At 48.1% G+C, this 24,673-nt stretch overlaps 2 protein-coding genes and 1 long non-coding RNA gene across 8 annotated transcripts in view; 1 reads left to right on the top strand and 2 right to left on the bottom strand.

Annotated features, from left to right (window-relative positions):
- Positions 1 to 1,507: 1,507 nt before the first annotated feature.
- Positions 1,508 to 21,870, top strand: STK32A (serine/threonine kinase 32A). Its single transcript, XM_023935787.2, has 13 exons — positions 1,508 to 1,606; positions 3,948 to 4,111; positions 6,299 to 6,354; positions 7,340 to 7,491; positions 8,974 to 9,147; positions 11,672 to 11,709; positions 13,619 to 13,708; positions 14,251 to 14,348; positions 15,136 to 15,252; positions 17,049 to 17,174; positions 18,153 to 18,281; positions 18,628 to 18,692; positions 18,966 to 21,870. The coding sequence occupies exons 2-13, from the start codon at positions 4,060 to 4,062 to the stop codon at positions 19,051 to 19,053; spliced, it is 1,185 nt and encodes a 394-aa protein (XP_023791555.1). The 5' UTR covers positions 1,508 to 1,606; positions 3,948 to 4,059; the 3' UTR covers positions 19,054 to 21,870.
- LOC147650313 (uncharacterized) lies at positions 9,596 to 10,871 on the bottom strand. Its single transcript, XR_015276808.1, has 2 exons — positions 10,784 to 10,871; positions 9,596 to 10,666 (listed from the first exon to the last, which is right to left on the bottom strand). It is a non-coding gene; the product is annotated as an uncharacterized LOC147650313 (long non-coding RNA).
- Positions 21,821 to 24,673, bottom strand: part of DPYSL3 (dihydropyrimidinase like 3) — a 36,352-nt gene continuing 33,499 nt past the window's right edge. For all 6 annotated transcript variants that reach the window (XM_086851891.1, XM_086851890.1, XM_086851886.1 and 3 more), the window contains 4 exons: positions 24,404 to 24,574; positions 23,641 to 23,820; positions 22,950 to 23,112; positions 21,821 to 22,511 (listed from right to left, as the gene is read on the bottom strand). In XM_086851891.1, the coding sequence (XP_086708017.1) occupies positions 22,423 to 22,511; positions 22,950 to 23,112; positions 23,641 to 23,820; positions 24,404 to 24,574 (603 nt within the window). In that variant the 3' untranslated portion in view covers positions 21,821 to 22,422. The remainder of the gene's footprint in view (positions 22,512 to 22,949; positions 23,113 to 23,640; positions 23,821 to 24,403; positions 24,575 to 24,673) is intronic.

Raw genomic sequence — 24,673 nt, 5'->3', positions numbered from 1 at the left:
AACTGGGGGAAATTTTTTACTGGTTTTGTTCTTTTTTTCTCTGAGTGTCCTCTTTTATTGCTCTGGGACACATGGCTCTCTGTTTCCCATGGAAAATGAATCCCCCTGCTGCCCCAAGCAGAATTGTGTTTTCCCATTGCCCAGTGGGGAACAGAGTCAGCTGTTTCACAGGAGCTGGTGCAGAAGAGCTGCCTTCTGCCCTCTCATTTGCTGTTTCTTTGGCCTACTCAGTAATTAGGCTTTAATATTTAGTTTCTGCCAACATACAGAGATCCTGAAACTCTCCAGATGAGCCACTCTGCAGAGAACTGGACTACTGGACTACTACTTTTGTAATATTTCCACTACTGATTCTGCTAATTTTACTGAGTTTGTCCTGGATTATAGCTTTTGTTGGAAACAAAATCTGAAGAATAATGTTTAGAAAAGAATTCTAATTAAGGTAAAAAATTTCAAGCTTTATGTAAATCACTCATATGAAAAGTCAAATGGAAAGGATTCTCAATCCAGAAAATTTTAGTCTATTCAGAAAAAGCTGCTTCAGACATACAGAAGACCACAGGTGGATACTCTGAAAGGTAGAGTTTGGTATTGGGCTGGGAAGAAAATCTCAGGGATCTCCTGACACTGGAGCTGTAGATAAATCACTGACAATTCCCTGAAGCATGAACACCTAATCCTACCCACCACATATGTTTTACTTTAAACCAGTTTGTTGCTTTATTTCTATGTGGCAACTGCTGGATCCCCATCCTTGATGTAGGGCTGTGCAGGTCATCTCCCAGGACAGGAGCTGGTGTCCCCACATAGAGCTCACCTGCCCCCAGAGCTCTTATAGCTGTCCTCACCTCAGAGCTGGGTGCTGAGGACAGATGTCCACTGGCCCAACCCAGCCCTGCAGGAATGCAGCCTCTTTCTCCCTCTGCAGTCCATGGCTCTTTATTTCAGACAAATTGGTTTAGATAGCTTGGGGGAGCCCCAGCTGTGTTTCAGCTTATTGGTTCTTCTCTAATACCTGAGTATGCCTAAAATTGTGTAACTGCTCTGACTTCTGTCTGCCCTGGGGCAAGGGCTGCTCTTCCTTAGAGCCCTGGGAATCTGAGCCTGCTCCTGGCACTGAGGAATGAGAAAAGCCAGTGTCCGAAGAGTCTGGACAGTGGGGTAGGAAATGTGGTCTCTCTTTTTACAGGATCCATTCGGGGGAATGTGAACGGGCAGGGGAGGCAGTGTGACCCCGGCACTTGGGATCAGAGCGACCGAGGCTCGGACAGGACCCCCTCCTCTGTGAGCTGCCCCCCGAAGCGGGTGTGGGGGGTGTTCGCACCGGCCTCGGGAGGCAGAGCCCGCAACCCCTTCCAAAAACAAGAGGGCACGGCACGAGCCTTTTAGAAGAGAAAGGCTAACCCCGCAGCGAGGGGACATCAGAGGGCCGGTCGTTCCTCGCCGCAGGGCGGGGACAGGGCCACCTTCCCGGCGAGTGTCGCTCGCGGGGCCGCAGGCTCCTCCCGCCGGGACCCCGCGGGCGGGGCCGCTCCGGTTCCTCGCTTCCTTCGCTCCTCTCCTCCTGCGGGCTGCTGCCGCCCGGTGCCTGCGCTCGGCTCCCCAGGTACGGCTGTGCTGCCCGGAGCCCCGAGTGGGGCTGCCGGGGCTCTCGCTCGCTGCTGGGGCGGCTCGGGACGCGCTGGGCTGGGGTCGCGCTGCCGGGGAGCGGCTGCGGCGGGGAGAACCGCAGGAGACCCCCGCAGCTCCGTAGCGGACGCCCGGTGCGCTGCCGGTGAAAGCCGTCCCGCCGTCCTTCCCGAGCGCCGCTGGGGCTGCGGGGCGGTTCGGGGTCATCGTTAGTTCCTCTGGGACCAGAGCTCGGGATGATGTCCCTCCGGGCTGTGTCACCGCCCGGTCCCGGCTTCTCGGCGGAGCAGTGCTCGGGTAGTGCAGAGGTGGTGAGAGAAATCGTCTGTGAGCCCTTGGAGACAGCCGTCCCCTCCCAAGGTTTCGGCAGTCCCCATCAGGGGTGCGACCGCTGCCCATCCCTCGGCCGAGCCTCCAGCCCCAAGCTCGGTCCCCTGCGCTCCCTCCTCCCGCTCTCGGGGCCAGCGCAAACCGCGCAGGTGGCCGCATTCCTGTTTTGCTTTGGATTCCCGTTCATCTGTTGGGGCTGAGGCGTGCTCGGCCGCGTTCGGGCGCTGCGGACTGCGGGGCTGGGAGCCGGGACTGCCCAGATGCTGCCCGAGAAATCTCCCCGGAGCGCTGAGCCCCGGGAGCGCAGCTGCTGCAGCCGCTGCAACGAGGCTCCGACTGAGCGTGATGGGAGCGTGCGAGCACCAGTAAAATTGGCCCGAGGGAAAAAAAAAAAAAGTATTTTGATAATTTTGTGACTTCGCAGCGTGAAACAGTAAAAGATTAATCATTTCCATACCCCAGCTACACTTTGTAAAGGTGCAAATCCTTGTAATTATTACTCAGGCCAGCTTAACTTCAAGGAGTATCTGCACTCCTTCTCAGAGCCTGTATGTATTGTATATATTTCAAAAACGAGCTTGGCTCCAAACTTCTGTGCAAGGAAGTTTCCTTGGGAACCTGTGATATGGCTGTTGCATCTGAAGGTCTATTTTTACTCTGAAGAGTAAGTTTTTGGGGCTCAAAAATATTTACTGCTGTGTAAACTAAGCCGTGGCTTTGTTTGAGGCTGTGAAGGCTCGATCTGTTCCTTTCAGAAGCACTGATGAGAATCGTAAGCATTTGCTGCTTCGTTTGTTTTATTGCTGGATCTTGTTTCAGTCCTGAGATGGGAAATTAAGATTTTGTTTTGGTTAGCTGCAGAGAAGGAGCTGGGTGTGCAGTTGGGGTAACATGACAGACCCAGTTCCCAGTAATTCTCTTTTCTCCAACATCTTTCTTATGATTCCTCCCTTTTCTGATTCAATACTATATATATTTTTTTTTTAATTTAAAGAAGAAAAGTTAGTCAGTAGGCGTTTCCAAAGTAAGATCTGAGAAAATGTTCAGTGAACATACAGATGCCCTGGAGAATGCTCTGGGCTGGACCCAGTCCAGACCTTGCTGCACTGTTACTCCCTCATTTTGTTCTTTTAAGGCTTTGTACTTCCAACAAGGAATAAAGTTGTATGTCACAGGGATGTCAGCATCAAAAACAAGCACATAAAGGTGCATTGCATGTGAATGCTTAAAAAGTGTAGTGGCAATTGTATTTTACAGAGAGTGTTCAGGCTCTCTCAAGTGTCAGTAAACTCTACAGAGTTCTACACTTCAGTATTCCCAGACATGTCAGGAGACACTGGAAAATTCCTGTGCTCTCTGCTAATGGACAGACCTGTCCCTTTGCAGTGAGAGAGGAAAACCAGTCACTGCAGCCAGCACCAAGCCAGAAATCAGGTTTGCTCTTTTGTTCACAGTTCATATCTGAAAAAAAATCTGGAAAACCTGCATGGAAACTATACCTTGATTTTACATTTAATCTTTTTGTTAAAAATATCAGAATGGTATAATATTTTCCACAAATGAAAGACTTGTGGAACTGCTTAAATCAAAAGGTTGATGCTTTGAATTTCTTCTTCTGTAGAATTTACCCTGTCACATGACTTCAGTAGTCAAAAATGCCTTTTAATTTTATCTAGTATGTTCATTTATTTTGGATATTGGCCTCACTACTGCTAGTCACCCCTGAAGCTACAAAATACATGCTGGATGATACAGCAAACATAAGCCAGATTCTTGGATCTTTGGGTCTGCTGGTCTGTTCTTACCCTTCCTGTAGTGAGCAGCAGTCCTGATACGAGTTACAAAGTTATGGTGTTACTGGTTTCTCCAGTGAGCTCCATTACAATGTGCTTTTCCCTGTTAGTCTTGTCCTCAGAGCAGTGAACCTCCAGTGAGACATTCACAAGACATTCGAGTGATGATGAACTTTTGCTTCCTGCCTTCTGCAGGATGCACCAGCAGGACATTGCCAAGGTCTGGCAGGACTGACCCACAGCAGCACTGTACCAGAGGAGCAGAACACAGAGGAGTGGAGAGTGCTGAGCCTGGGCTGAGCACACCATGGGGGCAAACACCTCCAGCAAGTCACCACCCTTTGATGGGAATGAGGATGGTAAGAACTTTTCCTGGTGTTGTGTGGGACTGCAGAGCTCTGCAGCGCAGACTGACCGTGCGGGTGCCAGCCAGCGCCCGTGCTGAGGCTGCAGAGACCGGCTCAGCAGAGGTGGGTGCAGGTCAGCAGCAGCAGCAGTGTGCCCATGGTCCCTACAGAGCTGTGGCCTGATGGTGGGGTCTTTTTGCTTCCCCTCCCAGCAGCTCTGAAAGCAAGATTGTCAGCAGAGGTTTGGTGTTGAGGTGTCCCTGAGACACTGCCAGGCACCTTGAAGGCAGGGACAGAATTCTGCTGCTCTGGAGGCTGGAAAGGTCTGTTCTGGAGGTCCCAGCATAGGGAGGACTGGTAGGAAATATGGTGGGAAAGTGGCTGGAGCAATGGATGTTCCCATGGGTGCTTCTGGTGGCTGCCCAGCTGGGCAAGGCTGCCTGCAGGCACTGGGAGGCCAAGCCTGCAGGTTGGGTTGGCTGGAAAAGGAGTTGGAAAAGTACTGCTGGGAGCAGTATTGGAGACCAGGGTCCCTGTGCTGCCAAGATTACAGAGACAGTCATTAAAAGATTGCTCCATAAATATATTTGCTGTTGTATGAGTCAGCTTGCTGACTGCCATATGGGCTTTCACCTAGGTACAACAACAACATGCATATGTAGATAAATACAGATATATAGTAATGAACATAAAATATATGATGAGCTGGATACCCCATCAGCCACTGTTCTGATGTTCCATGTGGTGCCACTGCCAGTCTGCAGCTGCTCAGCTAAACCAGCTCCAGTTTCCAAATTATTAGTGCAACTGCTTGCAGTTTTTCTTTGTCATATTTTTTCTATTTCCATAGTGCAAAAGAAATCTGTGCTGTGAAGTTTTCCTGAAGATTTTATTCCTGGTGCATCTAAATGCTCAGTATTGGCATCTGTCATAAACAACCACTTATGCTTGCTCAGGATAATGAGCAGTTCTCTTCCTGACCACCTTCCTCAGGGTGATGTGCCCTGGCTATGGGATTTTCCTGGGAGCAGCTGGTCTCTGCTGGGTCTCTCTCTGAGTTCAGTGTTCATACAGCACCAGCTTCTGTGCCTGAGAAACACAGTGCCATCCTGTCCTGCCCATCTGTGGTTCACTGTCAGTTTGTTAGGTTTCAGTGGGCCACCCTTGCATGCTGACACAGCACACAGACAAGTGCAGTTCTATTCCATGGCCCTGCACATATTTAAAGAGTGGTAGAGCATTTTTTCTCTAATTAGTAATGTTTTACTATACTGAGGGGAGAGAAACCCAGCTGAAACAGAGATGTCCCCTAGGGAATTTTCCATTATCTTTCAAATTGTTGACCAGAGGCTATATCACCTTAGATGTCACAATCTTGTCCTCATTCTGATTTCAATTAAAATTGTAATTAATTAAGAGCTTCTGTGTACAGTAGGAAACAACACAGTGCTCCATGGCACGGGCACGTCCCACCTCCAGGCTGCAGGTGGTGGGCAGCTGTCCCATCTCTGCAGCTGTGTCACAAGGAGACTTTTCCTTTGGGACCTGTGAGGGTTGGTGGAACAGCATGAGTTATTGTAGGTGCTCCAGTGCCAGTCCTAACAATTTTTGTGTATTTTTCCAAATTGCTGTTGCTATAAATCCACTATTTTCTCTAGCACCATGATTTCTGTTTGAACTTCTTGAAGGGCTCTGTTTACCTTCAGCTGAAGTGGGGTGACAGGATTGTTTTTCTCTCAGCATTTCCTCTGAGCAGACAATTGTGCACAATAAGCAAGTGAAATGAAAAGAAAATATAATAACCAGACAGAAGATTCAAGGCTACAACGTGATCTGGTTCCCGGTGTTGTTAAGATGAGACCATACAAGAAGCCAGATTTTGTTTGTGCTGCTCCTGGGCAGAAGGGTGTGGGTAGTGTCCTGGGGGATGGCAGCCAGATGTTCCCCCCTGCTGTTTGCCTGATCTGCCATTGACAGAGGCTGATCTAGGGAACTTGCCTTTGCAGCTGAACCATAGAGGAAAAAAAAGCCCTGTTAAACACACCAAATTTAAACAACACCCAAATCTTCAAAAGGAACAGAACATTTCTGGGGTATCCCTCATTTTTCTCAGCTCACAGTGAGAAAAAGTAGAAATAACATAATATTGTCAAATATTTGCTCAGCCATTTAATATTGAAATATTGCTCTTTCTTGCAGTTACCTTCGACCATTTTGAGATTTTGCGAGCTATTGGGAAGGGCAGCTTTGGAAAAGTGAGTGTTTTGGGAACTCACTTGTGGGCACAATGTGGGCAGCTGGAGATGTAACTGGGTGGAAATGGATGAGCGGGCTCCCATGAGAGTACAGAACCAAAGCCCATGCACTATCAGTGAGCCTTCAACTCCTGGTAATCAGAAAGGAATCAGAGCCCCATTCCTTATCTATTGTGTACCCACAAATCACATTATATGAGATTAAAATTTAAAAATGATCAGTCAAATTATCTGAATTTCATTAGATTTCTGAATAAACATTTTCTAATATTTCTCATCAGATCAACACTGAACATGATGATACATTTTTGATAAAGAACTACAATCAACATGAAATTCTGCAAGGTTTTTTAGCACATCATGTAATGTGCTAAATGTTTCTCTGGGAGGCACAGTGTTTGTTATTAAGCATCAGGCTCATCCCAAACCCCTGAACTATTGTATAAACAAAGCCTGTTTTCTTCTGTGCTCTCATAGGCTCTGAGGCTTTCCTTGAAGTCGTGTTCTATATTTGGTGACATATGAGAAAGGTTAAAATTCAAAGCCCAGTATCCTTTTTACAAAGCCCAAGATTCACTGTGAGCTGAGTGACACTTCTCAGCAAAGTGAGGATCAGGTGCTGGTCCCAGTGTTTGACCTTTAGTTCTGTGGTGGAGGGGGCTTTTCCCAACAGTAACTAGTGTGGGAGGGATGGACATGGTGGTCAGTGAATGACATTAAATAAAGTGTTGGCTTCTCTGTGATTCCCTGTCTCCCATGTTGTGATGATAAATTCCTTTCTCTCATCTTCTCTCAAAAATTTCTCTTTGGGTGAAATTCCCAAGAGGTTCCCAGGGAGTGTCCAGTTTGCAGCATTGATGGATGGACTTGTGCCCTGGCAGTGTGGGCACTGTCAAAGCTGCTGGAAAATACTCATGTCACTGGGTTTTACCTGCCCAAATTTTCTGACAAATCATCTCTGATTTATCCCTGATTGCTGTCCTAGGTCTGTGTGGTGCAAAAGACTGACACCAAGAAGATGTACGCCATGAAATACATGAACAAACAGAAGTGTGTGGAGCGTAATGAAGTGAGAAATGTTTTCAAGGAGCTGCAGATTATGCAGGGCCTGGAACACCCATTCTTGGTTAATCTGTGGTAAGATTTGGCTCACTGGCTGAGTCAGAACAGTCAGTTACAGACACCTTTGAGACCAGGTCCTCTTCATCTTCTTCAAGACTGTCTTGGGAGCAGCTGGTGTGTTCCACTGACTGGGGCTCTTGTTTCAGGAGAATCCAGTTTAGTTAAACAAGCAGTTATCTGCCTTGTGCCCCCAGACAGCACAAGAGAGCTTATTCATGTGTTCCTTTGCAGTGCTCCCCCAGGCAGGTACTGCCTATTACCATAACCCCACCTGTATTTAAAGGAGCTCTTTGCAACCACCATCAGCTCCTCGCAGCATGGAATCGATGGCCAGGCAGGACACTTTGCTGTCTGTTCCTTGACATTTCTTTCTTCTTAATTTTATTAGGACACCAGTAACATTCCAAGGGGTGTGAGCTCACACACTGCATGATAAAGTGGCCAATATCTTGTAATTTCAGTATTCCTTGAGGGTGGTGGGTAATTACATTTATTGGAAATTTGATTTATTTTTTAGAATAAAATAGAAAATATCAATGCTAAACACACACATAAAAAAAAAAAAAATAGAAAGACATTGAATATCAAAAGTATTTGAATAATTCTTCCTTTTTGAAATCTCCAGTAACCTGAGTGGAGTTGAGTGAACTCTTGGTCATTTGCTGCTGTTGCCATTTATAGTTGTTCTTACTGGGGTATGAATGCTAAAGGTGCAGCTACACTTCCCATATCATATCTCCAAACTTGTCTTTCCAACTTGAACACAAAGTTCCAGGCAAAGCTCACTCAGCAGCTGAGGACTGACCAGTGTGTGTGTATGAAGAGCTCTGTGCAGAGCAAACCATCCAAGTGTCCCTGCTTCTGTTCTTGCCATCCTTGGCTTCAGGATGCCTTTAGTGATCCTGGGGCTTTCCTGCTCTCTGAGTGATGATACACAGACTACAAGCAGTAGTCTGGCTTGTGCTGTTGGTCATCACATCAAGCAATCAGTGTGTTGATGAGGAAAAATCCCTGAGGAAAGGACTCAGAGCTGGTTGTCAGCCCCTCTCAGAGAGACACAGTCCATCAAATGAGGTGACTCATAGAGGACCAGCAGAGAGCAGCTGCAGCCCTGTTGTGCTGAGCACACAGGGTCACAGACAGACTGCTGCCGTGCCAGCAGGCACCTGACAGAGGGACCTCCAGTGCTGGGATCTGCTCCAGGGCTCCTCTGCCTTGCTCCTGGGGCCACTTCCCAGTGGTGCTTGGAGAAGGCAGAATGCCCATCCTGAGTTGTTCATACAATCTGCTCTGACTCTGTTATGGATCTCAGACTAAATTATTGTCATCACAAATGTGACAATAGTGGAAAACAGAGCATGGAAAGGTCATGAAATTGTAATTTCCTGAGTGAAAAATTCCAAGAAATTATGAGTATTCCCAGAAGTACCGCACGTTCCTTTATTACCTGTCATTTTTCAATGCTACTGTCCTTGAAGCACGTATGTGTTGTTTTAGGTACTCATTCCAGGATGAGGAGGATATGTTCATGGTGGTCGACCTGCTGCTTGGAGGGGACCTGCGCTACCATCTCCAACAAAATGTGCGGTTCCAAGAGGGAACTGTGAAACTCTTCATCTGTGAGCTGGTGCTGGCCCTTGACTACTTGCAGAGCAGGCACATCATCCACAGGTCAGCCAGGCTGCAGGCTGTGCTTTGGGCAGGCTTGTTCCTTCTTGATGTGAAACAACAAAGAGAAGCTTAAGTGATAAACAACATACTCTCCCATGTGTGTTTGCTTTTATGTGAAACACAAGGCTTCCCCAAGAAAAGTATTTCATATACAGCAGAGACCATCTGATTTGTCCTTCTGGGGTAGCTGTGAAATAGGATATTTGATTGTCCACCGATACGGCAAAAATTTGTCTCTGATAGGTTTTAATTAGCTGTAGCTCTTTAATATCCATCCTGGTCCAGGGAGGGTAGGTGTCAGCTTGGTAGGTGCTTATGCTTTAAGGTGTCTCCCTTTGCCCCTCTCTCTGTATTGGACCAAAATATGAGGATGGGACTCAAATACAGATTTTTTCTGCATGAGATAAATCCCTTTCTAGAAGTGCTGAGAGTTTCTTTTTGGTTACCACAGTTTCTTATGGCCAGTGAAAAAATGCATGAGCTCATCCCATACCATTGTAGACCTGCAGAATAGCAGAGGAGGCAGAGTTTCCCCTGGCTGGGCAGCAGGGTTTGGCTCTGGATGCACAGAAACACAGATTTTCTGCTGGTGTCATGGGCAGCACAGAGCTCGGGGGCCCAAGAGTTTAGCCAAGTTAGCTGCTGTCAGGGAGGATGAACAGGGAGGGATGATGAGGGTCAATAATTGCAGGGAGAAGGTTACTTCCTTTAGAAACATCACTCCAGATGAGCATTCTTGTGCAGTGTAAGAATTAAGCATGGAAAGCGTAAAATTGAAACGGTCCTGGTTGTTAGTGGGGAAGCCACACGCGGGTGAGCAGCTGGTGAGGGTGGATGCCTGCTCCTGTCCACAGTGTCCAGCTGCCATGTCCAAGGATGAGCCCTCGCCTGTCCTGCAGCCACAAGAGCCCAGAGCTGTTCTGCTCTGCTGCAGTCAGGGCCAGGCTCTGGGGAGAGCTCCCACCTCCTCAGGGTCTCCTCTTTCATGCCGCTTCTTTTGTGCTTCACATGCATGGATCTTTGCCCCAATGTGAATAGGAGTAGGAGAAACTGCAGGCGAGGTTGCAGTGTGCTTTTCACATGGCTGCATGTGTTTAAGGTAAATCAAGTACAAGAAAACATGTATGGCAGTAAAATTTGCAAGTTATTTAATTAACACTGTAACCCAGTGGGATAATATTTGATTGATAAAGTGATTCAGCTGAGTCAATTACACTGCAACAGCTGTAATTTGGAACATCAGGAGACAGGGAAGCAATGGCTTTGTTTGGCTGAACAAAGCTGTGCAGAGACAGCAAACTCAGTCTGTAATTATTTCCCACCTAATGTAAAAGAAGGGGAAATATTAATAACTTTTAAGTTAAGAAATTATATAACCAGCTTATAAAAAAGAAATATACAAATGAACAATAACCAGAATTATCTCTGGTCATTGTTTGCATCTTGAGAATGATCTTACTGTTCGGGTGTAATTCCATAATTCTGTACGCCAGACAGAGAGAGATCAGAAACAGCCACACTAGAAATTAAAAAAATAATAGTTAAAAAAAAAACAAACCAGTTCCACTGTGCTTAGGGAGAAAATCAACCTGACACTGCCCTGTGCTCTGCTGATGATGCCTGTCCCTATACTCACCTGCATGATGGGATGGCACCGGGAAGATAACCACTGTTCATAACCCACTGGAAGTTGTTTCAGTGACAAGATGTCAGAGAATTGTAAGCTATTAGATGACAATTAGATATATTGTGGGGTTTTGATGCCATGTGGCTTGGACTCAAACTGTATCTTAAGGATTGAATTCTTAAAGATAAAATCCTACATGTGCTCATTTCTTCACCTGGAACTCCTGGGCCTGGTGGGGATCTCCAGCAGGCACAGGGTTACTGCACCTGTTGCCTGCCTCCTGGCTGGGACCTTCTCTCTAGAGCATCAGCTGGCCAGGTGCTCAATGGGGACTGGTGTAATGAGCTCATTAAAGCCAGGTAATGGCTTGTAAAGTCACTCAGGTGGACACAGTGGCTGTATCAGAATATCAGGTGTACATTTTCTCCCATCAGTCCAAGTGTTTCCCTACAGCATTACTATAGGTATTATTTTGTGGGGTCCTTTTACTCAGGAAAACGAGTGGGTTACTGTAGGTAACCCATTTGTATCTAGAACAAAGATGTTAAAATAATTTAATTTGTACTGAGTAAATGGGGAGCCCGTCTCAATAAGGTACTGAAACAGATCGAAAAGTAACAGAAGGAAAATGACAAAAAATACTGACCTAAGTGTGAGTGAACGTACCTGAGTGCTGCTCACCCGAACCCCTGCAGCCGGTGCAGCGTCCCCACTGCTGCTGCTGTTGGATTTGTCACTCTCTCACTCCCAATCAAACAGGAACCTCAGAGCTGAGAAGCCCGAGGCTCTGAGGATGCAGTGCCTGCCAGTGTCCCAGAGCCTGGCCTTCCCTGGGCTGTTTCCTGTCACTTCTCTGGGCTAATGGCTGTCTCTCCTTCTCTGCTCTTTTTTTCTCAGAGATATCAAGCCTGACAACATTTTACTGGATGAGCAGGGTAAGTGCCAGCTGCTCTGTGGTCATGCACGTGTATGAAAGCAGTCAGAGACAGGAGATGCGAGCTGAAGTCTCGGTGCTTGCTGGTGCCATCATTTGGTGTTGCTTTCTCCCTCAGCCTAACTGTGAGCAGGATCATCCCATCCTTTTGTGCTCCATTTGCTGTCTCTTGCTTTTTGAGCAACAGTGTTTTGTGCCTTCAGGGCACTGGGCACCCTGTGATGCTGTGGTGTCTCTGGGGTTGCCTTGGTGTTTTAACCAACACCTCCTTTGGCTGACTGACTTGGTGGCATCCCTACAAGGCACTGCAGGGACCTTTTGTTTGGTGCTGCTTGGGGTCAGTAGCCCAGCACACCCAATTTTAACATTTTCTTGGTTCCTGTTTAAAACTTACTCAAAATGCATCATTTGAAGGGCAATGCTTGTGTCACTGCAGGAAATAATGTGTGATGTGCACAAACAGAATTAATTATGGTGCAAGAGATAAACCTCGTTCACATATTTTTTTTTCCTTGAGCATTTGGCATGGGGAGGGAGCTCTGAAGATTTGGGGCTGATTGTGTTATAAACATTGCTATCAGTTTTTCTATAGTCTTTCTTGGGCAAAACTCTTGGCTATATCCTCTTTAGTCACATTTTTTTTCCGGCAAAGATCTCGCAATGAAGAGTTGTCTGATATTTATTAGTTTGTAACTCATTAGAGAAACATTTTGTTAGCTCTTTTTTTTATTATTATTATTAAATGCAAGTAACTGGCTTATTGTGAGAAATCTTCATTAACAGCTAGAGCAAGGTGCTTGCAGAGAAAAAGTGCAGGGAGGAGGCATACCTGCATATGTTATGACTTCAGAGGCTGTAGCAGAGATGCTGCAGCTCCCAAGGGAGGCACTGCCCGGCTCTGTGACCGGGTGTGTGTGACCAGGGTTGCCTGGCAGCACTGAGCCCAGGCTTGATCTGTTTGCATATGACCTCAAATTTCAGAGCACTGGTTGATTATTTATTTAGGAGCTGGAAGCAAAGTGGCTTTTGCCTGCAGGTGCTGGAGCCCCTGTCCTGCCTCGCTCAGTCTGTCTGTGTTGCCCCATGGACAGACTATGGAGAACCCTGCCCTCCCTGATGTGTCCCCTGGCACTGCTGGGGCTCCAGGCTGCTCGTCTCATGTGGGGCTGATGGTCACTTCTCACTGTTGGAGGTTTTGGTGACCCATCACCATTCTCCCAGAGCTCTGTGCCCCTCAGATTGGGATGACATGGCTTCCTGAGAGGAGCTGGGGTCACCATGGTCATGGGAACATAGGTCAGCACACCCTGAAGAGGAGAAAAAAAAGAGGAAAAGCCTCTGTTCATCTTTGCAGCTTCATTCAGCCCAGGAAGACACAAGCTACTAACTTCTACAATGACACCACAATTCAGGATGAGTTTTGGGTCTATTCTCTGCTCACTGTGATTTTTTAACTCTCTCTTGCAGAGGTTTCAGAGTGTTTTTTCTGGGGATGTACCCTTGACTCCAGTGTCCCTTTGTCTGTGACTTGTAGTATTCCTTTTTTTCATCCATGGCAGCAAAGGTTTGCCTTTTGCGGCATATAGAAAGCTTTGGACACAAACAGAGTTAATTTTTTTCCCCAAACTGACCCTAAAATATAGGAAGACTCAAAACAATCATCACTGAATTACTTTTTGGAGAGCTCTTCTATTTTCTGCTTTCCCAGAGGTAAAGTAAGGGGATATTTGAAACAAGAGACATCTGCAAGCAGCCTGCAAGCTGAAGTATTTTCTATCAGTTCTCCCACCAGATTTTTTTTACCTGGAAACTCCTTTCCATGGAGTATTTTTCTTTATGTTTCTGATTCAGAGCTATTTCTTGTGTGAAATTAAAGCCAACCCTGTTACACGTTCGCCTGTGTCTTTCAGGACACGTGCACATCACTGATTTCAATATCGCCACGATGCTGACCAAGGACAGCCCTGTCACCACCATCGCTGGCACAAAGCCCTACATGGGTGAGAACCAATGGTAGTTACACATCCTCGAATCACCATCTTGTGGGCTTGGGGGGACTGCTGTGGTGGGACACAGCTGGAGACGTTTTTGGTTAGAATTGGGATTCTTCTCTTCCTGATCCACATCCAAACATACACAGTTTGAAGTGAGGAACACCCTGGAGAGGGGATACAGGGTGGGGACAGGAGTCCCTCCCCAGAAATGCCTCAGTGGAGCTGGGGAATGTGCATGTCCCACTTCACGGGGGAGACTAAGAGATACTTAGGCCACCTTATGCCCAGATTGAGTGAATGTGCTTATTCTGAAGCACATTTACTATGAATGGTAGGCAACTCCTGTGTCAGTAAAAGGAATTTGTTCTTTTTTGGCTTTGGAGGGCAGAGAAGTGCAGAGAGTTTCATGTGGAGAGGACTGTGGTGCTACTGAGTGGCCCTGGTGCAGGGGCATGGCAGCACGGGAAGGGCATGGGTCAGATGTTCTGTGTTGCTCATTTCCACTTGGGATTGCAGCAAGGCAATTTTCGCCCCCCTGTATTTCACAGCACCTGAAATGTTTAGCTCCACAAAACCCACCAGCTACTCCTTCGCCGTGGACTGGTGGTCACTGGGAGTCACTGCCTACGAGCTGCTCAGAAGCCGGGTATGTGTGTGGCTCTGTCCTTGGACACGCTTGGGGAGGGTTAATGCTTTATGGCAGAGATGAGACAGCCAAGCTGAATTCCAGGCTTTAGGGGTTATTCAGCAGAGGAAGCAGAGATCGCATCTCCACCAGGGTTCTTGTGATCATGGCTAAGAGCTCAGAGAAGCTGCTGCAATATAGCTCTCCCTCCAGGTAAAGCAGCAGAATTGTTGTAGATGGAAAATAAATAGGGAGGTGACTTCACCTGTGCTGTACGCTGCATGTGTCACTGCATCACTGGCGGTACACCGCACGTTGATGCAGGAGGAGTCCCTGGTGCCCCAGTGCACCGTGTGCTCCTCTGCAATGGTCACCCTTCCTGTGACATCCTTTTCTGAGCTGATTTTATTGCTGGGAGACATTTGTCTCCTTTTCGCTGGCAATGTCACCAACAAGAGTGAAGAACATTTTACAGGGAGTATCAGGAGTGCTCTAACCACTGCGCAATGTGTCATAGCTTTGTGAGATAAAAACGCTGAAAAGACCAAGCAAATTCCCACTGGCTGATAACTCTGACTTCTCGGGTTTGCTCCTGCCTGTTCTGCTGTTAAATGCCCAGTTATTAGCATAGTTCTTACTGACATTTTATTTTTTCAAATGAGCCATGGTTGCACAGGGAGAGATGTCCCATGGGAGGCTGGGGACTGGACAGTGAGAGAGACTGCGTGAAGCTTCTGTCTAACCAGATTTCCCAAGGAGTTTGAAAAGCAGAGAAATTCAAGTGCTTGTCTTGTGGCGTTTCCCACAGAGGCCGTACCACATTCGGGCCAGCAGCTCCTCAAGTGAAATCGCGCACGTGTTGAAGACAGCTGCAGTGATGTACCCGGCTGCGTGGTCCCCGGGCGTGGTGGAGCTGATCAGGAAGGTGAGGGGGCTGGAGGGTCCCAGTGCTCCTGCCACCCCCAGCCTCTGCTCTACATGGGGGGAAGCCCTTGCAGATGGTGTCCAGGCCAGTGTCAGTGCCTTTGAGAGCACACAGAGATAAATGTCAGCCGCACAAGGTGACGGCAGCGAGCAGCGCTGGCAGTGCTGGCAGCTGCTGCTGCACCTTCTGCCAGGACACCGGCAGCCTTGGCTTCCAGAGTTTCTCCATCACTTTGCATTCTGGAATTAACTGACTTAGAAGCAGCTACTGATATACATGTCAATAAATTTAGCCCAAAAATTAACATTTTTTTAATCCTCAAGAAACATTTTCTTCCCAATAATGGAAAGAAGTGTGGACACTTTTGTAATCCTTTGATGCCATGTAGTTTATGCACCACTGCATTTTTTTTCAATAAAGCTGTTATAAAAATTGCTTCAGAATCATTACTGAAATAATTTTGAAGCTGAAAATACCATTTGAAATGAAGCCATACCTTCAATAAACGAGGCTATGGCTTAACAGTGGCAGCAAAACTGAGCACTTAGCCTCTGCATAGCAGCACCAGCAGCAAATTTTAGGGAAGCATGTAAATAATTTTTTAATTTCAAATAAGTGTGGGCAATGAAGTAGTACTTAATGTAGCTTTCAGCTGTTTTTTGTTCCAAATAATATATTTATGTATTCTGTCATTTCTAATGAAATAGATGGTCAAACATTTTAACAAAAAGAGACTGTCAATTCGTTGATGAGACAGAATCATGGTGTATTTTCCAGGAATAAAATTGAAGAATATCTCCATTTGCTGAAAATTCAATGAAGCCAGTATTTCATTAAGCCTAACAGTAATACAGGAATATTTGTTGCAGATGTCCTATGTGTTGTTACGCTGGCAGTTTTTTCCTGGACCACAGCAGGCCACAAGCCATGGAGGCTCCCTTGTGAACAAATAATACAATGTCACAATTTTTTTAATTTTCCAGCACTCCTTTGCATCTGGTTTAACAGCTATATGTATTATATATGAAGCCAACTGCAGCTCCTTCCTGGCTCAACCATCCCCTGTGGATTTCTGTATTTATTACCGGCCCAGACAGGTGTTTGTCCTCGCTGGAGCTGGCGTTAGGCTGGAGTCCAGAGCTCTGCAGAGGGAGCTGGGGACAGTGCTGGTAGCTGGCTGCATGCCAGCATGAGGAGGGCTGGGTGGGTCACCTTGCCAGTACCTTCCCCAAAGGGTTTGGATCATCTGGTTTTCCTGCTGGGTTTTAGGCGTGCATGGCGTCAGGAGTTTATGCAATGTGTAATCTTTAACAGAGACAACTTCAACTCTTTCCTTCCACAGGATCCCTACAGCAATGTTAAAAAATTATGAAAATAAGCAGTGTGAAGGCATACTTTCACACTGGAATAAGAATATTACTTTAGTAGAGTGAGAAAAGAGGATGTTTTACTGATCCAGTATTAAAAGGAGAGCACAAACACCTGAGTGGAACTCCCCATTCCAAACAAATACTTATTTTTAACATTGGACAAATTGTTTAATGCCACTGCACTGCCTCATTGTCTGCTCCTACAGTGTGGATAAAAGTAATTCGTAAAAATGGAAATAAACAGAAGCAGAGCCTGTGAGCCTGTCGCATCTCCTGGCAAAGGGACTCTGAGCCAGAGCAGGAGAGGCACGGGTCCAAACGCCAGGGCTGATGCGGTGTCCCTGCATCATGTGTCCTCAGCTGTGCTCCACAGACTGTGTGCCCTGTGGGGATGGTCTCATCTCTTCCCTTTAATTCTTGCTGCAGTTGCTTGAGCTGAACCCTGAGAAACGTTTTTCTCAGCTGAAGGACATCCAGTCCTTCCCGTATCTGTCTGATGTGAACTGGGATGCTGTTCTCCAGAAAAGAATAATACCAGAATTCATTCCCATGGTAAGACTATTTGAGTGTAAATGTTCCTCACACCCAGCACTGGGACATGGGGTGTTCTGACAAATTTCTACTGAAGCATCAGGTGTCACAAGAGGAAAAGAGAAACCAGGGCAGAGCTGTCTCTTCCCAGAGTGTGTAGCAAAGAGTAATGGAGGGAGACCACTGTATAGGTGCCCCAAAACAGATATGCCCTGTTTGTAATGTTCCTGGAATTTCTGGGTGCAGAACTGCAGCTGAGTGTTACAGCCCACAGGGCTGTGCATCTGTGTGGGATGGACAGTGCCTGTGAGCCCTCTTGTGCTGACACATGCTCTGAGAAATGCTGCTCCCCACACCCAAAAACCCTGTGCACCAGGACAGGCTCAGCAGCAGCCTGGAGATCACCCACCATCTTATGGGAATTGTTTTCTCCTGTAACGCCTCCCCCAACAAGCTCATTGTTAACAATAACAGTAAATAGTGCAAACGCTAGATTAGTGTTTCTGGGCCTTTTTTAATTAAATTAAAACCGCACACAAGTATCATAGCCCTTATGGAGAATAGTCCAACTGCTCCAAATGGTTTTCAGCAGAAGTTGGGCTAAACTATGAATATTTGTTAATTGTATATCTGCTCTTGTTGCTGGGTTTCTCTGTGGTGGGTACAATTCTGTATTGATTGAAGACCAGTTCCACTGGGTTGTTGTACTACTCTCAGAAAAGCACAACCCAACCAGGATCCTCATCCTCATTGCCACTCCAAAGCAGCCAAAGGGCAGAGTAGAAGCAGGAGCGCAAAAGGAGCCACTGAGACACCTTGAATATAGCCCCTAGCTGAAGGGAGTGATAAAGTATATGAGGAGTATAGCCAGTGCTCTTGGCTGCATGTGCAATTATAATTAGTGCATTTTTTTACAAAATTCAGCTCCCAGATGCAGTCCAGGTTATAAGAGACTCCTTAGGCTCTTATCACATACGGCCATCTCTCTCTTCCCTCCAGAAAGGCAGACTGAACTGTGACCCAGCCTTTGAACTGGAAGAAATGATCCTGGAATCCAAACCACTTCACAAAAAAAAAAAGCGTTTGGCTAAGAAGGGGAAAGACACAAGCAAAAGCAATTCATCCCAGGTAAGAGCAAGTGGGTACAGGTGTGTGGTCAAGGAGGTCTTTAATTTTTCAATGATTGCCATCTAGCAGGACCACAGAAAACTGAACAGAGTATTTTTTTCCCTTGTGACCAACTTTATTCTTAAAACTCTCCCCCATCTTCCCTGTGGTGAAAGGCAGAATGTGTATTCACCGGTTTACTGCAAGAGAAGAGCCCTAATGCCTTTCTCCACACTGCAGGGCCAAAGATGCTCTGTGCCCAAACATATTGCCATGTCTCATTGAAACTCTCCTTGTAATTTCTGTTTTCTGTGTCACCTGTGAATTTATTTCTTATCTCTTTTGTTTTTCTGTTCCAATGTGAAAGGCCAGCCACTTCCAGAAGCACCTGGAAATGCTCCAGAGGGACTTCATTGTTTTCAACAGAGAAAAGTAAGTTTTGATCCAGAGGCAACAGAAGAGTCACTGACCCTTGCCAATGCCTTTGACAGTTTTTGGGGGCCCAGGGCTGGGGGAGCTGGGTGGGGGGGACACTGTGGGGGCCCTGTGTTAGAGGAGCTTGGGGCACTCAGGGCTGGAGGAACTGTGGAGTGGGGGGCAGCTCATGCCAGGCAGTGGGGAGCTTCAAGGCAGCTCTGCCTCTGTGGGATCTTGGCACTGCCTGGGCTTTCCCTCACAGCTCAATCATCCTTTTCTATCCCCAAGGGTAAGACCCCACCATGACAACATCCAAGAGACAATGACAAAAACTGGAGGCCCACACAGGGAAGACAATCAGAACAACAACCTCTGAGAACAGCTCAGACCCTGCAGGGGACTTCCTCATGGGACTGGGGCTCACCCACTCATGCACCTTCACAATGTCAGGCCATGGACTTGTCTTCTGCTGCTGGGACCCTGCCAGTAGCCCAGGGCACAGAGGAGAGCTGGGGCATCCACTCCCTCAGCTTTCCACCCCACAGCATGGAGGGAGAGGCTGTGGGGGCTGCCTTGCAATTTGCCACACTTGGTTAGATTCAGATCCTATTGTCTTGCCTTTCTTGGGGGCAGAACGGGACCACAAGACAACACATAAGACAGTGTCCACCATTCTGGCTCGGCTGGCAGGTGCCACAGCCCTTGGTATCACCATGCAGGCAAGTGCAGCAGTGTGCCGAGAGCTGCGTTGTGCTGAGGGTGCCCACCAGGGCCACTGCCCTGCCGCGCCTCAGGGCGCTGCACAAGTTGGCATTCCCACATGGATGGGCTCATGGCTGGCTGCCCTGGGGGAAGAGGTGGCTCCCAGATGCAGAGCTTTCACCAACATGCTGTGACAAAAGTGGCCTTTGCTTACAGCTCCTTTGTGGGAGCTCCTGCAAACATTCTGAGGGTGGGCACAGGAGGCCAGAGACGAGCTCAATCCTTAGCTGGGAGGAGGCAGCAGAAGTTTCCTGCCCATTTAGCACTCTCTCCATGGGCTGGCATGGTGGGTGGTCAGTGTGCAGACAGATGTGGACACCAAGCATAACAACCAGGTGCTGGTGAGTCCAGATGCTTTATTAGTCAAGCCTGAAAAATGCATTCGCCACAATATTAAACTGCTGCAGCTCACTGAATCGGATGGGGTTTGGCTTCCAAAACCAGAGGGGAATTTGAATGTGTATTTTCAATCTCTCTGCCACTGAAATCACACTTGATTTAAGCAGGGACTGTCTTCAGGAACAACTGCACTGCTGGTGTGGTCTTGCCAAGACTGAGATTGGCCAAAGCATTGCTACTGCGGTAATGCTGAGAATGATGCTATTATTTAAATGCTTTGACAGGACTGAAGTTTCACCTCCTTATTAGACATTTTTCCCATTCTTAGCAATGTAGTGAATGCATGATGAAGTCTTTGCCTCCCATTAACCCAGAGGTAAGCACCCTCTGTCCCATGTGTCTCTGCAGTGGTTGGCAGCGGGAGTCCCAGCATCGAGCAGTGCAGTTTGTGCCTAAAAACAAGCTGTAGTTTGGTGTCTTCCATGTTCTCGCCCCTCCTGCAGTGGTGGGGGCGGGTGTCCCACCGCTGGCTGCTCCCCAGCTGGCTGCCAGCCCTGCAGGACTCCTCCCAGGGTGCCAGGGCGAGGGGAAGGGGCTGGCACCACGGCTGCAGCACATTTCCTGCTCCATGTGCTGCAGCCTCGCCACCTGTGCACACAGCCACCAGGAAAGGCCACCCTGTTCCGCCCAAGGAGCTGTAAAGCTGGAGCAGAATTAGTTCATCAGTAGGTGGGTATTGGAATCTTCAATGAGTGTCACTGTCATGGGAAAGTCACCTTTCCCTGCTCCATCAGATGGTGCCCCAATTAATGGCACAGTGTGCTTGCTCTCCCCTTCCCCTGCCATGCTGGCTTTCAAGCAATAGGACTGTGAGTGGGGTGGGGACTCCATGCCTCTCTGCCTTTGACTCACCATTCCCAGGAAGGCTACCCAAAGCACCTCCTGCATTCTCCATTGGTCCTCTGCTCTCTGCCCAGTCCGCCATGGGACGGTGCTGACAGCTGTCCCTGGCTCCTGCACAGCACACACTACCATTGCCTTGCTCTGGTGCAGGTAGAGGTTCAGATACCATAAGTGTATTTATCTGGAATACCAGCTCTGCTCCTCACTAGGGAAAAATCTGCTGCTGCAGAAATACCTCTCCACTGGCTGGCCAGAAAAGCCCCAAAACAACTGATGTACTTAAATGGAAAGAACATTGCATATTTAAAAATTCCCCCAAAATTTTACAACTATCTCTCCATTCCTCTGTAACAGAGACATAATCTCAGCTTAATCTCTACCAGGCAACAGGAAAAAGCCTTAATTTATTGATGGAAGAACTTCACAAAGCTTGTAAGTACAGCCTTCCTCACTCTGGCACAACTTAAGGACTGTGGCAGGGACAGCTTGTCCTGCCCGAGTTGCAGACATGCAGAAATAAGTGTTTCAAGGTCAAATACTAAAGAACAGGGAGAAAAGTGTATTTGTTTAGCATACCTGAAGCTGACCTTTAATTTTTGTAATCTTTAAAAAACAATCACTTTTTTTTGCATGCTTTGCAAGCTTTAAAGGCCAGCACCCCTCAGTCTAACAGACAATGCCTGATGGAAGTGGAACATTTCACTGACAGGCATCCACAGAAAACAGCCTCCACGGCTGTCCAGCCAGGATGATCTCAAAGCTGTGCCCAGACAGTGCCATGTGGAGCCAGTCCCTGTCAACACACAGAAGACAGGCACAGTTCTTGCCAGGCAGCCACAGCCCATGGGGGCCAGGCCAGGCTCAGAGACTGCATGGACAAACTGAACAGGCTTTTACAAACACTTGCATTGTGCTGTTTTGCCAATACCTTTACCTGAAAAGCTACACCAACACCCTGACGTGTAGCAGTGAGCACTGCATGGTGTTGCCCTGACAGGCTGTTGCTGCAGCCCCCTCCAGCCCCAACACCACCCAAACCCCTCTGCTGCCCCAGCCCAGCTCCCTGCAGGTGCAGCTGGGCACTGCCCCTGCTAAGCAGCACCAGCCTGAGGAAGAGAAAAGCCAGCCGACAACATGAGTTGTTTGAAGGAACAACTTTTTTTTTAATAAAGTGTACAAAGTAGTAAAACTCCTTACAGAAGGTGCTGTGACAGCTGTTACAGAGATGGTTTGAGCTCCCCACAGGCCTTGTGATGAAATGCCAGAGCATTGGGTGGAGATGAAGGAGATGAATGTGACAGACACACCTGTCCCTATGAGCTCAGTGCACCTGCCCTCCCCATCCAACATCCTGCCTTCCGGCCAGACCCTGCCCCTCACCTGCCTGGCCGGGTCCCTGTGGGCCGTTGCCACTGTCCCACACCACGGCATCCCACACACGTTCAACACCAACAACACTGAACCGAGCAACCTGTCTGAGCAGCATGCATACAGAGAGGAAGAGCAAAACACAACCCAACCAAACCCACAACAGTAACAACAACAGAACTTTTAAGGCTATGCAAAAACAAAATGAAGCAACATCTTTAAAGCTAGGTAGCAAGTAGCATTTGTGAAACATAAGGCTTGAGGCTTATTGATTCTTCAGAACAGGTTTATTTCTTTTCATTCCTAAACACCAATGTACCATTTTTCTTCCTTTGCTTAAACAGGGATTTTGTTTCCTCCTCAGCTGGGACATTTAGCTCAGAGAGGTGATGTTGGAGCGGCCTCCCGGGGGTGCAACAATGCGCTTGCTTGCTGAGCGCGTGCCTTCATCAACCTGGGTACCTGGGATGGGACAAGGAAGTAAAAAGGGAAGAGGGAAAGCAAAGTTAAGAGCATCTTCTTCACAGGACTGAGCAGTCAGGTAGCCTGGAGTCTTGCCAAGGCCCTCCAGAGGTTATCTACTGCAACCTGCTCCCTCTCCAACTCCACTAGCAACCCCAAGAGCTGCAGTGGCTTGAAAGTCTCTGCAGATGCTTCGTGAACAGACCCACACAGCAAGAACAACACTGGATGCTGTGCTGGCCTCCACAGTCTGCCTAGCTTCTACTGCAAGTGCAGCTCCAGCCATGTCCTTTAAGGGACACGCAGGATCTTGCCCTGCCATGATCCACTCTTGTGCTCACCGTGCCGCAGGCCACCTCTAACTGCCCCCTGCCCCGGGCCAGGGACACATGGCCAGTGGCTCTGCCCCCTCTCAGCCCAGCCACCACATGTGTTCACCTGACAGGCTGAATCCAGACTGATGGAGATTCCTGACGGGCGGTGTCTGACGTGTGGGGGACCCCCTGGTTGACCCCGCAGGGGTTCCCCCCTTGGGGGTGGTGGTCAGGTCAAACACAGGTCCATCATACAAGCCCCGGGGCACAGCGTGCATCTCTGCCATCTGTCAGCAGAGAGAAGAGAACAGGGACAATTCTCTGAGCCCAGGTAACATCATGCTCCAGCCATTCCCCAGCTCCTCAGTCCCCCTGCAGAAAGATCTTACACTGCCATGCGCTGTTAAGTCCTGCAGCCCTGAGGCCTGGCACAGCCCCACTGCCCTGTAAGGTGTGCAGAGCCACTGCAACAGCCTATCACCCAGGTGGGGTTTATGCTGCACAAAGTGGGGAGGAGAAGGCAATTTTGGCTAATCTCTTAATTTTAAATAGCATTTCCCCCTAGACTCCTGCTGCAGCAGGACAGGATGAGGGGAGACATTACCACTGCTAACCTTGAGGAGCACCTGCCTCCACCATGGCACAAGGGCTCCCTATCCAAGCCTCACCTATTTTGTACATTCAAAATACACAAGCAGTTTGCAGCACTGCTTAGAGGGTCCAGCAAGAACAGCAAAGGAAAACCAACCAGTTATTAAGGGCAATTTGGGCTAACAGTATCCCAGCTCTGTCTCCTGGCATCCCCATCTGCTCACCTTCCTCCTGGCTTTGATGCGCTTGTAGACGTAGTCAGGGAAAGGGCTGCTGGGCAGAAATCGTCCAGTCCCCTGGGTCACATGCAGGTTGCCGTCCTCCAGCATGATCTTCCCCTGGCATATGACAACCAGCGGGGCCCCACGGAGCTCCATCCCCTCAAAGATGTTGTATTCAGCCACCTGCAGCAACCCCAGGACGGTGGTCAGGAGGGACAAGAGCACTGCCTGCCCACTCAGGGCGGGTCAGTTCCCACACCTCACTGCTGGAGTCACCAGTGCAGGCAGAAGACACCTCTAACAGCCTTGCCTGCTCAGAGGCCTCCTGTAGCTCACTAGCCCATACGGTGAAAGTCCACCAGAGCTCCCAACATGAACCAGGACCTGCTGGTTTGAAGCTCATTGTGAGGAAGAACTCAAGAGCAAAGGCAGGACCTAGGCTTGAGGTAAGGCATGAACAAAGCATTGTGGAAAGGCCAGGAAAAATATTTGTGCCTGGAAGAGGAATCAAGGTAAGGAAAAATGTGTGTCTGTATACCTGCATAGGCCAAGGTGAGGAGAAGAATACCCAAGCAGGGTGAAAAAAGTCCCATGTGCCTAGGGCTCAGAGACATTCAACCCACAGACACTGCCTGGAGCTTGGGCTCAGTCCCTCCTCCTCAGAGCCAAGCAGGACAGTACCAAGCTCCCAGCAGCCAGGCAACCTTTTTACAAAACTACTCATATGCCACCCTCCAGCAATCACACAGATGAGCAGAGGACTTACAGACTGATGGGTTTTTGCTGTGATGATCTTTACTGCATCAGGATCCCATATAACCAGATCACTGTCCGAGCCCACCGCTATTCTCCCTTTTCGTGGATACAGGTTGAAGATTTTGGCAGCATTAGTGCTCGTCACAGCCACAAACTGATTTTCATCCATCTTTCCAGTGGCCTGCTCACACACAAAGAGAACTAAGTCCTTCTATGGGGAAAGGGTAAGAGCCCTGGGAATCACCATCCTCACTCCTCAGGCTGTCTGCCTGGGCCCAAA

Source organism: Cyanistes caeruleus, chromosome 15, assembly GCF_971803275.1.
Source record: "Cyanistes caeruleus chromosome 15, bCyaCae1.hap1.1, whole genome shotgun sequence".
NCBI classification, from domain to species: domain Eukaryota; kingdom Metazoa; phylum Chordata; class Aves; order Passeriformes; family Paridae; genus Cyanistes; species Cyanistes caeruleus.
The sequence above is the reverse complement of the archived record's forward strand: the minus strand, read 5'-3'. Positions and strand labels throughout refer to the sequence as shown.

Coding starts and splice junctions, on each gene's coding strand:
- STK32A (XM_023935787.2), top strand. CDS start 4,060: ATGGGGGCAAACACCTCCAGCAAGTCACCACCCTTTGATGGGAATGAG. Junction 15,253..17,048: donor TGGTGGAGCTGATCAGGAAG/GTGAGGGGGCTG, acceptor TTCTTGCTGCAG/TTGCTTGAGCTGAACCCTGA. Junction 18,282..18,627: donor GCAAAAGCAATTCATCCCAG/GTAAGAGCAAGT, acceptor CCAATGTGAAAG/GCCAGCCACTTCCAGAAGCA.